Consider the following 20,317-nt stretch of genomic DNA (forward strand, 5'->3'; position numbering starts at 1 on the left):
AAGTTGTACTGTGTTCACATCATCAACATTCATATAATTATATTCAGATACACACATGAGTCAGAGTCCTAGATCAGTAGAGGGCAGAATAAATTCCTGAATGATTCATTGAGATGAACCAAAAATACCAACCAAACAATCACTAAACTGATCCTTGACTGAAGGTTTAGCTAATGTTGTGCTTTATTAGATATTTTGCAGTCACCCATGAGAGAAAATGTGTCAATGTTTCGGTTGGTGCTGCGTGTGTCCTCAGATCCCAGACAGATAGGTCAGAAATTACAGTCTTGTGCGTATGGTCTTACTAGCCTGTTCCAAAACTGTTTTCCTCTAATAACTCACAGCATAGCAAACAACTACTGCTGCCTTTATTCATGACTCACATAACAGCCGTATATTGGGAATATGCAGAGTGCTTCACAGTGAACCTCATGCTATGAGAAGAAGAGGAATTATTTTGCTGTTTTTCACTGTGCAATCATATGACACAAGAAAATATGCCTGTAATTAAATACTTCTCAGTGATCATGAAAATACATTTTACAGGAATATGAAATGATCCACAATCTATGTCAGGGGTTTTCATTCTTTTAGATGCCATTCGGAAAATCATATTATTTGGAAAATATTTTGTTTCTATTATGTTACATTTTTATACACACTAGTACTGAACTGTTAGATTATTTATTTATTTATTTCAAGCAATTTTTAAAATTTACTTTAATCAATTTGATTATTAAAATTAAATTAATTTTTTTAGTTTAAAGGGATAGTTCACCCAAAAATCATCATTTACTCACCCTCAGGTTGTTCCAAATCTGTATAATTTTCTTTGTTCTGTTGAACACAAAGGAAGATATTTTGAAGAATGTTTGTAACCAGGCCGCTTTGGGGCACCATTGACTTCCATAGTAGGGAAAAAAAAAAAAATACTATGGAAGTCAATGGTGCCCCAAAACTGTTCAGTTTCCCACATTCTTCAAAATATTTTCCTTTGTGTTCAACAGAACAAAGAAATTTATACAGGTTTGGAACATCTTGAGGGTGAGTAAATGATGACAGAATTTTCATTTTTGGGTGAACTATCTATGGAAGCCCGTTTCCGCCACTAAATAAAAAAAAAAAAAAAGAGTAATTGTGACTTTTTATCTCAGAATTGTGACTTTTTATCTCAGAATTGTGACTTTATCTCAGAATTCTGACTTTATATCACGCGATTGCGAGTTTATATCTCAGAATTGTGACTTTATAACTCGCAATTGCGAGAAAAAAAAGGTCAGAATTGCGAGAAAAAAAGTCAGAATTCTGACTTTATATCACGCAATTGCGACTTTATATCTCAGAATTCTGACTTTATATATCACTCAATTGTGAGATGTAAACTCGCAATTGCGAGATAAAAAGTCAGAATTCTGAGATAAAAAGTCGCAATTACTCTTTTTATTTTTTTATTTAGTGGCGGAAACGGGCTTCCATAACTATCCCTTTAATCCAATTTATTTATTTATTTAAATCAAATTTCATTCATTTATTATTTTAATAAATTTGTTATTTATTTAAATAAAAATATTTTAATTAAATTTAGTTAGTTACTTAGTTAGTGTAATATTAATTTATTTTTTTACTTTTTTTTTTTTTTTTTTTTTTTTCTCAGTGTTTTTCTTTAAAATTTTCCAAGGACCCCCTAGCACTCCCTTGCGGATCCCCAGACCTCATTTTGTAAAACCCTGATGTAATTCAAACTAGTGCATTCTTACTGATTTAAGCTTCAAGGACGGATCTTACAGTATGGCATTATCGTAGCATTCAGAGTTATAATCCTTATATTTAACATCTACACAGCTGAGAAAATACCATGCATCACGAATATCTTTATTTTTGTCTTCTGAATCCCAAAAACGTCCATTATTGTTTCAGCTCTGCCTCTGTGTCTGTCTCAGAAGTGCAGGTCTGAGGTCTAGGGGGTCTTGCCACCAGCAGGTGCAGAGCTGCTTTGACCTCACACCCCTCATTTATGTTCCCTGGGACTTGGAGCATCGGATCCCCTTTGTCTTGACTCTTTTCACTCACCCTATACACAATGTACAACCCTCCAGATAAAATTGAGGGTCATTATGCATGGAAATAAGGCAAAAATGCCTGCTTAACAAGTTAATACAAAGTGCTTTTTGTTAAGCATGCTCAGTAGAAGTCTGTGTGTACTATAACATTGATGCAGCTGGCTTAAAAAAAAAAAAAAAAAACAGAATCAATATTTTAGCTAAATGTAGGGACTTTTCCTCATCTATCTATCTATCTATCTATCTATCTATCTATCTATCTATCTATCTATCTATCTATCTATCTATCTATCTATCTATCTAATCTTTTCAGCAGTGCATTTGAAATACAAACAAACTGAATTGAAAAGATAAGGAAAAATATACACAAACAAGAAAACAAAGGAAACCTCGTTCACTAAGAAAGATAAGATCACAGTCTTAAAGACATTTGTTAAATAGCCTAAGTAAAGTCGTAAATTCTGGAAAGTGACATCGATTTTAGATATTAATGTGTACAATTAATTTTTTTTTAACGTCCACACAAGAGTTGTAGGCTACATTGAAGTCAAATTTGAATGAATAAATATATTGTATATAAAAATAAATCACTTTATTTTCAACTCTAGTGTAAACACGCGCCCTACTGTTTGTTTGGAAGAGCACGTGACTCTCCTCTGTGGAAAACATGGCTGCGCCCTGTGCTGTTCAATGCTTTTTCAGAACAGGTAGGTTTACAGGTTCATATTGGAAAAGGTAGACTTTTCAATCTAAATTGTAGAATATAAACACTGAGACTGACGGTAAGGCAAGCCAATGACTCAAACAAGACAGTTTTTGCTCATGTCTTATTATTAATAATCGCTTATCGGCAGTGTACGCGGGATACACAAATAAATATGTAACCCAAACCCATTATCGAGCCAAGTAAGCGCTGTTTTACAAGATCCATGAGTTGTGTGATTACTCGGTATCTGTGTTATATGAGCAGCCACGTCAATATGTGCCAAGTTCAGAGTCACTTATCACCCGTTTCATACATAACAGAGTTTGATTGTTCTGACTTTATGCGTTTATGTATGTGCGTGTGTATTGTATACACTAAGGGTCACACTGATGACTGGAGTTATGACTGCTGAAATTTCAGCTTTGCCATCACAGGAATAAATAATATTTTAAAATATATTTAAATTGAAAACACTAACTTGAAACTGTAAAAATGTTACAATATTACTGTATTTTTGATCAAATAGCTAAATGCAACCTTTCAAAAACATTTAAAAATCGTAATTATTACACACTTTGACTTGTAGTGTTACATGTGTATATTATATATGTATATATTATATGCAATGCATTTGTATGCATATCGATTGATGTGTCATATGTAGGGTCGTAGTCACCTTAGACGTAGTGGGCAATTCAGATTAGTGGTCGATCAGGATGGGGTTTTTATTGGCAATTTGGCAGATTCTTAATCTTTTATATTTGGTCCCTTTTTTGATCCTTCAAATTAATTTTGAACATTTGCACCTCAATTTGCTTACTTATTCTATGCACTACATACTTTAGAGTGTTATACTGTTCCAAGACAAGACTATGTAAAGGCTGGACTCATGGGACTGTCTTGGAGCTCTTTATTGTTTGCTGGTTTGGCAGAGTCTTTGTGGGTCCAGTAGAAGTAAATAGGGAAAGTAGCATTACAACTCTCCCCGTCTGCTCAGCCATGGTATTTTTTTTTCTTTTAAATTTAAATGAATTATAACCCAGAAGTGAAATGTTATGACTTATTTCATCCCTATAATTTTTAAGTGGTTAAACTAACAGTGTTACAACTCACCCCGTGTTACAGCCATCCATGGTCTCACCTACAACAGTCTGTACCCTGAAAAAGAATCTGACCTTCACCTATTTCAGTAATACAATCATTAACAACATTAGCAGCATTAGAGACACATAAAATGATCCAGTTGACATGACAATAATTATTAAAAAGCATGAAATGTAGTAACTGCTTTGCCACTCAATAGGAAAACGCGAACAAAGTTTGTCTTTTTTACTGAATTAATCTTTAAACTCACTTGACATTAATTATGTTCTTAAAAACAAATGAAGAACCATTGGTTGCTCACATTTCCACCATGTTTGTAGTTATGAATCAAACCATCACCAATGTTAGCGAAAAAGCCATACAAAACGATAATAATAGACCATCCAGAAATTTTTGGGAAACACTAATTCGAATCTTGCATACTGTTTAGGATAGATAGCATGTGAATTGGGAATGCTTGTTTCTGAGATTACAGAGCAATTAATTGTAAATTATTCAGAACTGACGTTAAGATTATCAGATGACATTGATGTACTGCAGTCCTGAAGTAAGGATTATATATTATAGCTAAAGCACCAGAATAAGTCTAAAGTGGACCACACACATACACACAAAGGGAATTCAGTGCAATCCACATCCTTGGCCACATCCTTTGCTCTTTGCCACCCAAATTGTTGTCAGTACACACACCCTCTACCCCACCCTGGGTTAACCCACTACTGCCTTTATTCTAAACCCCCCAGCCGCCCCCTCTCTGCCTCTGAGTTACTCCCTTCATCACTGGTATTTTCATCTTTGTAACTCAACCCCTCTCGTGTGTATAACTGCACTTATTTTTAGCTTTTGACCACTGTGTCTTCAGAAAAAAAAGTTCTTTCTTTTCTTTTTGTTTTGTGTAGACAAAACTCTGCAGTCCTTGTTGGAATGAGTTACAACGTGGTTGTTGATGTGTGGTGGTGAATTATTTTCATTTGTGGTTCAGATTCAAAATTAAGCATCATATTATGTGAGCATCATTGCATTGTGTAATTGAATGAACTGTTTGTTTACATTGCAGCTGTGTTATTCTTTTGAGGAAAGGATCAGGTTTGGGACATTAACAGAGAAATATCCGTAGACCTTTTTTTTCACTTGACAAAATTCATTTGACAATTTGGTTGAAATGCCCCACAATGTCATCAAACATAGACAACACTTTGAGTCATCCAAGTGTAGTTTAGAATATTATAATATAATATTTTAGTGTAATCGCGCTTAACATTAAAATGGGTAACCATAAATATATTTTCAAATTTCAAATTGTTTCTCGAATGTAGAAACAACATAAAGACAGTATTTAAAATATTTGATATTTTATGAAGGTCAGTATCACCGCACTTGGTTATTATTTTTGCACTTACACCTGTGTGTTTTAACCATTGAGAAAAGCATGTTACTGATGGGATCAAAAACAGGTAGCTCAACCGAGTGTGAAAAACTCAAATGTCCTACACATTGTGCCCATCGCCTCCCCGAAGAGGAGCACACTGGGTTGGGCGTCGTGACTGAGTGCATGTATACCATCCTCTGTCAGCCACTCTCTCTCTTGCCCTGTGAAGCTGGTGACCAGCACACAGATTGCATGATCATACTGTGACGTTAGCTATACGACGTGGGGAAAATACATAAGCATAGCTAGTTTGGAAATGTGAAAATTTCTAACGTGTTAAACAGCCAATATTAATCACAATTCAACATATTTTTTCACAGCCCTAATTTAAATGTATTTAATTCTTCATACTCTAACCCTAAATGTAGCTGTTTAATGTGAAAAAAATGTTTTGGTTCAGTTACATAGGTGTCTTTTTCTAACTGTTATTTGTCCTATCCTCATAATAATGGCATGTAACGGTGTATTTGGTGAAATAAGCTGGTTAAAAATTTTAGCAGTTTTACCTTTTTTTTCCCCATTTCACATCCTATGAAGAGATCACAAGTTATCAACGTACACTTGTTCGATATATCATTTGAAGTGCCCTTTGGACTGAACATGTACACTCCCTATAATTTGGAATCACACTTGATGGCTGAAAGAAAAGAAGTACACTTTGCAGTGCACTATCACACCATTTGTTCATCTTTTTGGCTGTGCATAGGTGGTTCAAGGCTGCTACAGAGAGTAGCACAGCTGCCCAGCTGCCACAAGAGCTCATCTGGTGCCCATCAATGCCCACCTCGCCGATGCTTCTGGAGGAAATCAAAAAGTTTCCACAGTGTGGTCCGGCCTGCCATAGTGCGCCCCTCTTATGCTGTACCCAAGGTAATCGCGGCATCATGAAGTGGCACTAAGGGGCCGTTTACACTACACCTTTTTCAACTAAAAATTGAAAACTTTGTGTTTTGGTCATTCATTTACACAACAGCAGCGCTTTAGGGGCATGAAAACAAACTTTTGAAAACGGGTTTCAAAGTGCACATTTTTGAAAACGATACCGTTATTGTCTCTGTGTAAACTATGAAAACGTGAATAGGCGCATAGTTTTTCTTTACAAAGTGACATCGACAACTACTAGCCTGGCATGCATAATGCAGCATTTTTAATCATTTTTGCGGATTGTTTAGTCGTCTGTATGTAAAAAACGCAATGGTAAAACTTTTCTGTTTTTCGTACATTGTTGTCGTGTAAATGTACCCTAAATGTTTAACTAAAAGTTCATTATAGTCACCATAAAATCAAAATTGACAAATTTATTATAAATGATTTATCCATTCACATTACTGTATATTTTTTTAAATTCATGTGCCCTCATAATCTTTAATCAAAATAACTTCCCCCCCCCCCCCCTTCTTGCAACGACATCTCTTCTCTTCTCTGATGACGTATTTACTGGCGCGAGGGTGGGACAGCCTGTCACTCACATGAGATTAGCAAAAGCAAACCACAATGATCCAGTCTATTCCTGATGGACCAAATCAAGTTCCACCCTACATTTTTTCTTGTTCTAGAAACCGTTTCACTCTGAAATACATCTCAACAGGGAAGAAAAGACTATCGCAACTTCTGTTTCATGCCAACTTTAAATTTGAAAAAGACTTGCTCTTTTCTCTTAGCACATTCAGAGGCCGGACTATGTGTCATCCAGCAAATTGCCTGAGTGGCCAGATTACATAGAGATTAAAGATGAGGAGCAGATCCAGGGATTGCGACGAGCGTGTCAACTAGCCAGACACATACTGCTGCTGGCAGGAAAGAGTTTGAAGGTATACTCTACACTTATTTGAAATTTGAGACTGTTACATTGAATAAGCTTGATGTGACATGTCCTTGAATTGTTTTTTGCAGACACTCTCACTATATTGTTTGTTTGCCAGGTTGGTATGACGACAGATGAAATAGACTTTATTGTCCATCAGGAAGCGGTTCGTCACAATGCCTACCCCTCTCCTTTGCATTATGGGGGGTTTCCAAAGTCAGTCTGTACCTCTGTTAACAATGTAGTATGCCATGGCATTCCAGACAGGTAACTCAGTGCTATTAAATGTGAGTGCTTTGTTGTGACTGAAGGTCTATAAATTTCTCTGTTTGTATATGAGTCAGTGTCATAAAATGGGGAACTCAATCCTGCTCCTGAGGGCCAATGTCCTGGAGAGTTTAGGTACAACCTGCTCCAACACACCTGCCTGGAAGTTGTATGACAGTCAGTCACTGTTTGTGGATACCATAGAAATGAATGAGTGTTGTAAACTGAATCATACCTATTGCAAAATTGTCTGTGGAAAAAACAGCATTTTTTTTTCATTGTAAACTCGAAATATATAGCTCACTAAAAAATAAATATTTAATTGCCAACATGTTAGAGATTAGTGGACAGGTTGTTAATTTGTGTAGTGATGAGCTGTTTTCTCTCAAAAGCAGTTTATTCAGCATACTGAAGCCTCACCTCCACAGAAATCAAATCACCTTTATTTGCATAGTGCTTTTTTACAATGCAGATTGTTTCAAAAACAGCTTTACAGTGATAGCAGGAAAATAATGTAACAAAGTTTGTTTTGGCTGCACTGTAAAAAAAAAAAAAAAATCCCCGTAAAATGTACGGTAAAAAACTGGCAGCTGTGGTTGCCAGAACTTTACAGTAAAAAATACGGTAGCAACATTTTAGGTTTTACGGGACAACACTAGTTTATTGTCTATTTTACAGTTCAAAACTGTATAATTTAAAGGTTTATATTGTAATAATTACGGTTCATAAGTGTTTATTTTACACACTATAAAAAAAATTCTGTTACATTTACGGTAAAAAAAAAAGTATTTTGGTTGATGTACCTACCTATTGAAGTACTAATATCTGTTTTGTACCTTTTGTAATACACTGACAAACACCAAACACATAAAACCCTAATGTACATAACTAATTAGAAAAAACGAAAATACATCAAATGTGAAGTCACGCAGGAAATTGTGGGAATGTCAATTAACGTTTTTTCACTGTAAATTATTCAATGACTTATTTTTCACTTCGAAAAACTGTAAATTTAACAGTACTTAAATGTACCATTAGATCTATATTTGAAGCGACAAGTTAGGTTCAAAAGGTGGTTTGCTCTATTTTGATCGCTGTCGTAGACATCAGTGTCTATATCTTAACTTTAAACTTTTATCTCAGTACTTCTGTGCTAATTTGAATGTTTGTAACACAGAGAACACAGAACTGAAGTGTGGTTCAAAACTGCTCACTCTGGCTCAGCGCGTCAGCACGAACACATATTTGAATGTTCTGGTATGATTTTGTTTAATAAACACGGGCGAATAGTTGTCATTAATAAATTAAGATCGCGTGGGTGTTTAAATCGAGATTTCTTTCTTACGATTCTTTTTTATGATTAATCGTGCAGCTCTAATGTAGCCTTAGACTTTGTATTCATTTTAGTTTCAAACTTTTATACCAATTTCAAGAAAATTTTGAATTTATTTGAATTTATTTACTCAAGTAGTGTAACCAAGTAAAAAGTCATATTTTACTTTTTATTATAAAATAAATTTTTTGGAGAGTCATATGACAAAATATGACACATCTGGTTTAACTTTGCCTTGTCATAAAAAGGTCAAATTATCTGGCTTGTTGACCTTAACACAAAAGCTGCATCCCAATTCAGAGGCTGCATCCTTCGAAATGTGTCCTTTGTTTCCTGGGCAATGAAGGATACATAAGATGGATCCATCACGGCCTACCCTAACCCAGAATTCATTGCGCACTAGTGACGACATGATTTTTTTGAGAGAAATTGCCGGATTACACTTTTAAGTATTGGGTTTCAACTTACTCAAATATCTAATGATAAAAAATGTAAAAAAAAAATACTCTTCATTATGTACAGAAATGGACCAAGGTGAACCCTGTTTTATTTCCAGACAGTTGAATATAACTTTCAAAAAAGTCCAGCACAAATGTTAATGTCACTCGTCAACGGCAGCTGTCACAATTGCTAGGCGACAAGAACAATCCTCCGTAGGCTAGACCGTCCCATTTAACAACGCTCGGTCCATGGCCTTTGAATGATGCAGACTCAGAATTGAGACAAAGTTAAAGCCATGAATTGTTTTCTGCATGTTGGTCACACCAATTTTTTCTGCATGTTGGTCGCACCACATGACTTTGATTTGGCGAATAAATGTTTTCCAAATATTACTAAGCACTAAAGCTAAGAAAATTTAACAAAAGACTACAAATAAGGTTTTGTTTTCAAGAATTTGATTATTTTACTGAGGATTTTTTCTTCGTAATGTTGTCAGGATGGTTGTATCACCCCAACATTTTGTTATTCCAGAAATGAAAAATATTTTTGAACATTGAATACAACAATGCTGTCTTTGACCCATATACAGTCAGTATTGTGTTTTATTTTATAGTCGGCCATTGCAAGATGGAGATATCATCAATATAGATGTCACAGTGAGTCCTATCTTTAAATTGTTTATCTTTAAATTGTTTATCTTTAAAAAGTTATCGTTCACACATCTCAGTATCTGTAAATAGTGGATATGCATTCTATAGGTTTATTTGGAAGGTTACCACGGTGACACCTCAGAGACATTTCTGATTGGCTCAGTCAATGAACAGGGGAGGAAGTTAGTGGATGTGGCTCGTCAGTGCAGAGATCAGGCCATCGCCGCCTGTGGACCAGGACAACCTCTGTGCGTCATTGGCAACACTATCAGGTTTGTTCCCACACTCATCCCAGTTTGCATCGCAGGTTGAATTCTTAACAGCATCCAGCACCTTCAAGAATGATGTCTGTGGGAAATGTTCTTTTATTCATTACTTTCTGCCACTTGCTCTTTTTTTTCTTGTTAAAAATAGCACATCTAACCCCTAAACCTCTATGTTATCCCTCTTGTGCACAAAAGTAGAAAAAAAAAAGACAGCAATCTTGCCTCGTCAGGCTATGAAGCCCTTATTTGATAGTGTAGTGTCTGAAGAAGGACTACACAGAGTTAATGTATTTCTCAGTGAGCACCGAGCAAGCAATTACCCAGAGTGCATTGGGGTTTTTCCTGCAATGGGGTGTAAATTACAGGTTAGTTTGTCTTGTTGGATGTGTGCGTGTGTGCATGTGTCCATGTGTGTGTGAGGCAGAGAGAGAGAGGGAGAGAGAGAGAGAGCGAAGTAAATTACAGGCTTGCTCCTGCTGTCTTTGAGAATCGTAGACTCTGCCAGGGTGGATTCAGCTCCCCACAGAGACACGAAAAGATCCGCAGGAGTCTTTTCGCAGAGAGAGGACATATTCAATCACTCACATACAGTACAGAAACATCTTTAACAACATCTTATTGACTTATTCACTTCTAATACAAAGATGTAAATCTGCAAAATATCAGTTGTAAAGATGCTGAAATGGGTTCAAGGTCAAAACATGTACCTGAAAAAAAAAAAAGTTTACATTAAATATTTTATTATTTAATTTCATGACATAAATGTGTGTTTTTACATTATATCTTGAAATAATTACATTTAGGTGATTAAATAGGAGGATTTTCATGCATTTTGTGCAGTGTAGCAATAGATATTCCTTCTGTGCCTGAGGAAGCAATGCTTTTGTTGTTTCTCTCTCTCTCTTTCTCTCTGCGTAGGATTCTGAGCTTCTGCAGAGACATACACTGTTATTATATACACACAGAGGGAACAATTACCTCTCCTCAGGAAAAAGCACTTAGACCTCTCTTTCACTCCTTCTCTCCCTTTTTTTTTTTTTTATCATGCTGGCACCCTAGCATCCTCTCTCAAACTGTCTCTTTGCAATTCTTTGTCTCTGTCTTTTATTCTTTCTCCTTCGTCTTTTTCTTTTTGTCTGTTATACACCTTCTTTGTCCTCTACCTTCCCCCTCCATGAATTTAAAAAACAACTATGCTTGAATGTTTCTAGCGTGCGTTGTTCACACTGTAAAAAGCTGTCTGAAATGTTATTTACATGTAGGCAGCATGGTTAAATTTGACATCTCAAAGGCAACACCCTAATTGGGTGTAGACTAGTTGGTAAACCAGATTTTTTTTTTGCCCCATGAGTATATTTACTTTTACACTTAAAGGGTTGAGAAAATATGAAAAAATGTCATCATGTCATTCCAAACCCGTAAGACTTTTTCATCTTTCGTCCCTCCATTGACAGTCTATGCAACTACCACTTTGTCTCTTCAAAACGCTCATAAAGAGTTCGCAAAACGAATCCATATGAATCGAATGGTTTAGTCTATATTTTCTGAAAAGACACGATCACTTTATATGATGAACAGATTGAATTTAGGCTTTTATTCACATATAAACATGGTTTAGCGAACATAAACAGAAGCTCAAACTTGCTTGATGCGTGAGAACAAATCTTATTGGTTCTTGCGGAAGCTCCACTAATGGACATTAACGTGTTCAGCCTATAAAGTGATCGTGTCTTTTCAGAAACTTTGCACTAATTCGCTCAATTCATATGGATTAGTTTTAAGATCTCTTTATTACCTTTTTGAAATGTCAAAGTGGTAGTTATGTAGCTGTCAATGGAGGGACTGAAATCTCTCAGATTTCAATAAAATACCTTCATTTGTGTTTCGAAGATGAACGAAGGTCTGAGGGTGAGTAAATGATGACAGAATTTTCATTTTTGGATGAACTAACCCTTTAATCTTTAATAGAAACTTTTATCCAAAAGAGAAAAATAAACAAGCAATTTATCATACAGCAACCAAGATAAACCTGGCTAAACATAAATCAGAGTATTCCCTTTTAACATTTTTGTTTTTGAATTACAGCAATATAGCTAATTCAAATGGATTCCGTGTGTGTCCTTATTTTATCGGTCATGGGATTGGAACATATTTCCATGGTCATCCAGAGATATGGCATCATGGTGAGAGTTCAAATTATTTTACATATTATTCATTTATTTTACTTCATTAGAACCTTAATTAGTCTTGATTGGCTGGCTTAAAAAGAGAGTTTACGCAAAAAAACAAACAAACAATAAAAACCCTGTCATTATTTACTTGCCCTCTTATTTTTCCAAACCTGTATGACAGGTTATTTTCAAAAATGCCTCAGGTTTTTTTTTTTTTTTTTTTTTTTTTCATCCTTACATTGGAAGTCAGTAAGGACCAATATTGTTTGGACACTAATGTTGTTCAAAATATCGCATTTTGTGTTTGTGCAGGTTTAGATTTATATGAAGGTAGTAAATGATGACAGAATGTTCAGTTTTAGGTGAACAAACCCTTTAATTTATCTAAGCTTTACGTATTTAGCTATTTAGTTTGTGCATTATTCTAACTTTGATCAGCAAAGGAGTTTTACCCCTATAATGGATTGAATGTTTGCAGTGGAGCTTCAGGAAGAGTAAATTGAGTTTAAAGTAAGTTTACTAGGGTTCATACTTCTTTTCTCTTTTACAGCCAATGACAATGACCTACAGATGGAAGAGGGCATGTCCTTCACCATAGGTCTGTGTGTGTACTGATTATTTTAGATCACAGAGAGATTGAATATCATTGAGCACATCAATGGAAGCATGAATTTGTAGGATTTTAGGAAGGTTAACCATCATCCCATTTTTCCAGAACCCATTCTTATGGAGGGATCCTCAGAATTCAGGATCCTGAGTGACAAGTGGACTGCTGTATCTGTGGATGACAAAAGGTTTTGTGTTCAATTCCTCCACCCACACTTCTTTCACCACCTTTCTAATGAGAGCCCAATGCAGCCATTTAAATGTAGCCTACATTAATCATTCATTACTTCATGCAAGAATAAGTGGCCAATTTCTATTGAGAATCTTCAAGAACTTTATTTCTATTGGCTGTTGACATTTAGCTTGGAAAGTCTAAGTACCCTCAGAATTTGAAGCACACAGAGAGCTAAGTGCTCTGGTATAAACTTTCCTTTAACTGCATATATTTCACTGGAGAGCACTCCAATGTTAATTGCAAATGAGCTGATTGCCCCATTGGCAGGTGAGAGCAGAGTGTTACTACTTGGTCAGTGGTTGATTAGAGCTCTGATTTTTAAGGTTGACTGAGGTAATATGCAGTATGAGAAAATGGATACTAACATTCCTTCCTTTAATTCTACTTCTAAGGCAGTGCTTCTCAAAATTATTTTATTCTGAAAAAATATTTTAGAGCTTGGCATAAAATATATATTCATAAAATGTATAAAAATGCTCAGTTTTTTATATTTTATTTACGTATATGACTTTTCCAGGTCTAGAAATCTCATTTATCACATAATTTATCACATCATTTTTCAAAAGAAACAACATCACAATCTCATGGCAATTGGCAAATTGGTGGCTAATTCATATGTATTTGTACATTCTGCCTATGCCCCAATGATGGGTATATTTAGGGTCGGGTCAGGGAACCTTCATGTTTACATTTTTCTAATAATTGTACGTTTTTGTATGATTCACATGAAATCACCACCTTGTAACAGTTACGTTTTCCCGTGAGATCAGGTTAAAAAAACAGTTGTTGTGGGGGTAAATTAAAATATCACGATATAATCTTGAAATATCTTGATTTTTAAGATGTTTTAGTTTATTTTAAAGGGGTAATTCAATCCAAATTGTCATCATTTACTCACCCTCAGGTTGTTCCAAACTTGTACGAGTTTCTTTCTTCAGTTGAACACAAAATAATATATTTTAAAGAATGTTGGTAACCAGACAGTTGACCTCCATAGTGTTTTTTTATTCATACTATGGAAGTCAATGGGTAAATCAATCAACTGTTTGATTTACCAACATTCTTTAAAATATCTTCATTTGTGTTTAACAGAAGAAACTCATACAGGTTTGGAACAACTTGAGGGTGAGTAATTTCATTTTTGGGTGAACTATCCCTTTAATGTTTGTTTTGTCATTATTTTAAATCATTTTAAGCCCCCCCCTTTATGCCTTCTTAGGAGTTTGCTGAGGCCCCCTGGTGGGCCCTGGCCCACTGGTTGAGAACCTGAAACTGAATCTGTGTTTGTGTGTTCTCTTGTCTTGTGTGTTATTACTCAGATCGGCACAATTTGAACACACGATTGTCATCACCTGCAATGGCGTAGAGATTCTGACTAAACTACCAGATGAAGATTGACTGGACAAGAATTATGGAACATCTTGATCTTAAAGTTTTTAGAATAACAAGCTGTTATTTAAATAAATGTGTTTCTTTAACATTTAGACAATGTTTTACCTTATTTTATTAGCATGACCAAATGAAACAGCTGTGCAGCTCCACTATTGGTTTTACATCTTGAATTAATGGGGTTAATTACTTAATGCATGTAGGTTATTGTGTAATGAGTTTTAAAATCTCTTCACTATTCCAAACTCTTTGGTTTCTGATGTCATCTCTGACAGAACTCATTGAAAGCCCAGGGAATGAAATGTCATTACGTCTTATTATTATGGCGGGATTTCTCCGTACATCATAATATTATTCCGCAGTAATGTAGTTAGCGCTGTGGATCTCTCGAGGGGTGATTATATTTATGGGCCATGGTTTACCGTATGAGCCATGTGTAGCTTATCAAGAATACCCTATAATCATATCTGCTTCACGACATCATTCGGAGACTGCTTATGCTGTCTGACATTTGACAGAGTTTGAATTCTGCTGCCTGAAGAAGTGCGCATGCATCTTCAGTGAGAATAGCAGTGTCCAGTCTTACAATTAACCATTTGAAGTAATTGGATGGTAAAAAAAATAAATAATATTTTACAAGTAAGCTATTAAATCGCTTCAAAAACACACTGAATGAAAGTCAAATGAATGTGCGCTCACGTGAGCACGAATCTCGAGCCGACTTCCATTCTAGGCTACAGTACATCTGTTTAGTCGGTGGCTGTACAATTAAAGTTAATTACATTGTGACCCTTACTAGTTAATCCGTAGGTTGGTTTGCTGTGCCATCTGGGAAGTTTCCTGCTTTTGCTTGAAACAGTCCGTAAGGTTTAAAAAACGAGCAGTTATAGCCTATTTAAACCACCTATGAAAAATAAGTTAGTTTACATGCTCAAATGAGTTTTGTGTCTTAAGAATGGATATTAAAAGAAAACGTATAAAACAATGATGTCTTTTCAATAGATAGGCTATATTAGGACTACACTAGATGACAGCTTTAAACGGGCATGAATGATTAGCCATCGTTTACATGTCATGTCTTTATTTTTATTTACATAACGACAGCGCGGATATGGTTTTTCAGATAGCGAAAGACTTTAATCATATAAAAACACATTAGTAAAATACTAATACACTAGGCTATAGAAAAAAACTAGAAAAGTCAGATTATGAAGATGTACTGTGTAAAGTACATCTATTATTATTATTATTAGCCTATTATTAATCATCATAATCTGTAGACGGTCTACTAATTTGTTATTTGATCACACCCTCTGACCGCACATGGTGCCTGCCTTTCTAATCTGTTCTCATTAAATCGAATCATAATTGCAGCCATTTGGTTTTTGTGCATCCTCACGCATTTTCCTCGGTCTGTCGCAATTACGAGCAATTTCTGGCGCTGAGGGAATCTTTTCAGTCGGACAAAAGAAAAAGGGAATAGGCAGGGAATCAATAAGCATTTTTCTGAGGCTAGATATACAGCATGTAGTGCTGAGCCGTTTGCAGGTGTTTTATTCTGTCATGAAGGATGTTCCTGTGATCATTATATTGACCTTAAAGTAGTACAATTCGCATTTTCTCTCACTTTTCGTTTCAGCGTTTTCTTTCAGTCTTCTGTTTTATTTACCGTATTTCATTATCTTTTCTTAGTATTTGAAGTTGAAATATTGCTAAATAGTGTTAATGTTTTCCCCCGTTTCATCTGTATAGGCTACGTGAATGCTTAATGCTGATTTATAGGCTACTGTAGCAATCAGAATCTGCGGTTCTTTGAGTTCTCCTAAACCTTATAGGCTAATTGTCGTCATAGCAAAGAAAAGAAAACCGAGCAAAATGTTTGCACATTAACTTTCGCGTTACTGAAAGCCCACCTAGCGCGGAAACTTTTCCTTAAAATACACAACACCGTTAACAAAAGTTATTAAAATGAAAATGTTTCGTTTCTTTTCTATTTTAGAAATATTACAGAGACCCTCTGCTTTATGCAGATGTAGCTTTGAATCCAAACGGAAGCAGTAATTTACTGGTGTGGTTGCAAATAAGCCCTGGCATTTCAATTACTGCCAGCTGTGAATGTTGACATAAGGAGTGAAGCAGAACGGTTAAAATGTGCTACAGTCATATAGTGGCCTTTGCTCTATCTACATACATTTGCACAGAGACCTGGTGGGTTTGAGAATGAGACACCCAAAATCCGAATAAAAATAGACGTCTTTTTGAATAAGAAGATTTGGAGCCTGTAACCACGATGTCCATATTTAGAAAAACCGCGGAAGCACAAATGAACCTCAAAAGAAACAAATCATATAAGATAAACAATTAGTTACAACAGCCCCTGAAACGTTATTCTTTATAAATAGCTAAGTTCGTGAGTAAGCTGAGGGAAAACTGATGATTCTGTTATGTGTGTTTGTTTGTTCGGTCAATCTGATTGATTTCTTCCTGTTAGGCTATATTCATCATATTTTACTTTTAAAATACTTTTAAAATGATTTTGAGTTTTAGAAATTAATAATAGGTTCATGAAACTCATAAAACATAGCTGAATAAATATCAGGGCCAAATCGTCCAATAAAGCGAATATGCAATCTACTGTTTGTAACATGTATTTGCCATAATTATAATTACAGAAACGTTTAATCCTAATTTCACAATGACAAAAAAGGTTACATGGACTAGATTACAGAGAGGCTACTGCAGAATATGCAAACATGGGCAAAGCCACATACCAATTTGTAAATAATGTACACTTGGGCAAGTGGTTGTACGCTTTGCCCTTGGAGTAATCCGGATTTCCCACCTATTCCAGTAACTATTTTAGTTCCAAAAATATTGGACTTGACCATGTAAAGACGTGAGGCAAGCTATGAGAACTGTGTGTCCCCGTATAAGAATAGCTCAAGGCTGTGCTGGAGCTGGAAGCGAGGGCTCGAGGAGAATGTTTCCAGGGCGGTCTGCTTGAGGCGGTTTTATGTATTTTTTCTCTGGTTGAGTGGCGTTCATAAAACGTCTGGAAGAGGAGCGAGCTGACTCCAGAGAGTCTGGAGTGGGAAGAGCCCTCGCCGCACGCGGAACGCCCTCGCATCTCCTTCTGCGCATGCCAAGACGCGTCTAAATGCCAGGCGTTCCCCCTCATGCCCAGAGGTAGAGGATACCTCCTCTCCTCACCAAGAAAATTTACAAAGGTTTATATAGGATTCGATTCGTTGTACCGAATAATAACACATACATTAAAAACGCTAAGCTATGCACTGAAACGGAGATAAAAGTCATGGTCTGCAGAGAATAATGTTCTCTGCAAACCTTTTCAGACCTAACCTAAAAAATTAAACTAGTGCATATGAACCCATGTTCTATTTACGCAGAGAGTGTCCAAAACCACCACACTTAGACAGTTTCATTCACACGATTTTAGGCGTTTGAGAAAATAAAACGATCCAGCGATAAGATCAAGTATCATTTTTACAGACCAAAACCTGAAAAACATTGGGTTGATGAAACACATCTATAAACGATAATCAAAGAACGAAACGTTAATTGATAGTAAAACGCACATTTAATTATGACTGCAGGTTGTATAAGCATTTTAATAGATTTATCACTAAACCTAAAATTCTGTACAACACACGAAAAAAGGCTACCCGTTTGTACTTGGAATGTGAAATAAACATATCTGATTATCCCTTTCAATTTTACTATAATGAAAACAAATAAATAAATAGAAAAATAATTTAATGTGCGTTGCTCGAGCGCATTAGTCGCGCCAAAGAATTCCACAGCAAACATCTTTAGCAAACCCAGCCTGAAAATAGATTTTAAAGTTAATGTTCTCCTAAAGTACAAGTCCAGTGACAAGATAGGCCTATTATTTCCTCCTACAACAGGTGTATTCGGCCATTTTAGTCCTCTGTTAGAATATGGTCCCTGCACTCATTGCAGAGCTGTGATGAGGTTGTATTAAGGTACTGGGCTGTAGATGTGTAACCGTATTCGTGGATGAGTACCATGAATAGTTTGTCAAGAACGATGGGGCAGTGGTGTTTGGTGGCCCTGTGGGCTGCTCTGAAACTGTGTCCCCGTCGTTCGGTGTCTGGTTCGGAGGGAAATCCCAACCTGCCTGTGGTGGAGGAGTGCTAGATGGAGAGTCACAGGAAGCAACCTGCTGGTCTGCTGGAATCTCGCCGTTTTTCCACAACTTTTTGAATTTTGAGCGTCGGTTCTGAAACCATATCTTCACCTGTGGATATTCAAAACAACAAGTTAAACATGCAATACAATTCTAAAAATAATAGTAAAAAAAAACAACAACACAATTTTGGACACAGGTCTACTTGAAAATAAAAGAACTACAGAAGGACAGTCTACACATATCATAGCAACATCATGCACAAAAGAATCCGCGTTTTGACCTGGGTCTGTGTGAGGCCCAAAGACGCCGCCAGTTCGGCGCGTTCTGGGAGCGCGAGATACTGGGTCTTTTGGAATCTGCGCTGGAGAGCCGCCAGCTGAAAACTGGAGTAGATGGTTCGCGGTTTCCGGACTTTCTTTGGCTTTCCATTCACCATGCGCACCTCCGGTTCACTCTCTTCCTTCTCTATCAAAATTAACCACAAAAATGTAATTATAAAATATAAGAAGAAAATGTAGGTAAAAGAAAACGACGTTTGGAAATGCTGAGGTGGTCTTACCCGGTTCGGTTGGTGTGGGTGAAGAACTGGGTCCATACGTTCCATAAGCGCCATACGAAGAAGCATAGCCTAAGTCGTAAGCTTTTGGGCTGTAGTGAACATTACCCACTGTACCAGGATGATAGGAATAAGATGCCAGTTGTGCGTACGCCGTCCCTGTGCAGTGTCCTGTCTGTGAACTACTGTAGAAGCTGCTGTCGGTCACAGTTGACACCGGCAGTGTTGGGGAATCCTGCGACTTGTGAACGGTACTGAAGCTGCTCGAGGTAATATGGTTTGTATGCATATCCGAGCCAAGGCTATCCAGAACAGCGGTCATTTTGCAGGGAAAAGTAAACTGAATTTACTTACCGTGACCACTTAAAATTTTCAAATTCTGTAGGCTACCTCTAACAATTAATCGGTGACTCAAAAATCACAGAACTTATAGAGGTAGTTCGTTTTGCCTTAAGTCACATATCCATAGTTGATAGAGGGTTTGAGCTCCGCGGCGGTCTCTGCCTTGGAGATGCTGACGGGCGGGCCATATACTGGGCGTCATGTGGTAAAGCGAACCAATCGCTTCGCAGGCAGTACTGCCAGCTGAAGGAAGACCTTTGACAAGTCGAAATAACAAAATATCTTGCAGACTTGGTCTTAAATGTCTTTTCTTTAGAATTGGAAAAATAAATAAATAAATAAAAAACTATTCATCTGATAAATAAATTCAATAGGCCTAAAACAATTTCAAAAAGAGACAGAAAATAAGGAGAGAGAAGACAGGACTAGGCTATATCATTTTTTATTTTATTTTATTTTATTTTATTTTATTTTTTTAGATGTAAACAAACTAGCCCTTCAATGCACAGGTGGTTTGCTTCCTCTAAAGTGTTAAAGACATAAAAATTACGTTCTTTTCATTTTTGCGCCGCTAATTTATGATTTAAGTTTTTTTGTTTATAGGCAACCTTGTTAAGATGTCTTAACCGTTAACCTGGCACGTGGAGCAGTGCGCATGTAAATTAGGCCTACTCGATCAATGGCCTACATTTAGACATGCTAATGGTCTAAAAGTATCGAATGAAGCTTACAGTCTTGATTAAAGGGATATATTTCCCCATTGTTGAGAAGCACGGTTTAACTGGAA

At 36.3% G+C, this 20,317-nt stretch overlaps 2 protein-coding genes across 2 annotated transcripts; one reads left to right on the plus strand and one right to left on the minus strand.

Annotated features, from left to right (window-relative positions):
• The first annotated feature begins 2,646 nt into the window (after positions 1-2,646).
• metap1d (methionyl aminopeptidase type 1D (mitochondrial)) lies at positions 2,647-14,561 on the plus strand. The gene is made up of 10 exons (XM_051903909.1): positions 2,647-2,767; positions 6,006-6,169; positions 6,961-7,110; positions 7,222-7,370; positions 9,758-9,800; positions 9,903-10,066; positions 12,146-12,243; positions 12,782-12,829; positions 12,947-13,025; positions 14,392-14,561. The coding sequence occupies exons 1-10, from the start codon at positions 2,728-2,730 to the stop codon at positions 14,468-14,470; spliced, it is 1,014 nt and encodes a 337-aa protein (XP_051759869.1). The 5' UTR covers positions 2,647-2,727; the 3' UTR covers positions 14,471-14,561.
• A 2,532-nt stretch (positions 14,562-17,093) lies between these two features.
• On the minus strand, positions 17,094-19,720 carry dlx2b (distal-less homeobox 2b). Its single transcript, XM_051903924.1, has 3 exons — positions 19,192-19,720; positions 18,913-19,097; positions 17,094-18,740 (listed from the first exon to the last, which is right to left on the minus strand). Exons 1-3 carry the CDS (start codon positions 19,508-19,510, stop codon positions 18,414-18,416), a joined length of 831 nt encoding a protein of 276 aa, XP_051759884.1. The 5' UTR covers positions 19,511-19,720; the 3' UTR covers positions 17,094-18,413.
• Between the last annotated feature and the right edge of the window lie 597 nt (positions 19,721-20,317).

The sequence above is a fragment of the Ctenopharyngodon idella genome, chromosome 1, assembly GCF_019924925.1.
Source record: "Ctenopharyngodon idella isolate HZGC_01 chromosome 1, HZGC01, whole genome shotgun sequence".
NCBI classification, from domain to species: Eukaryota; Metazoa; Chordata; class Actinopteri; order Cypriniformes; family Xenocyprididae; genus Ctenopharyngodon; species Ctenopharyngodon idella.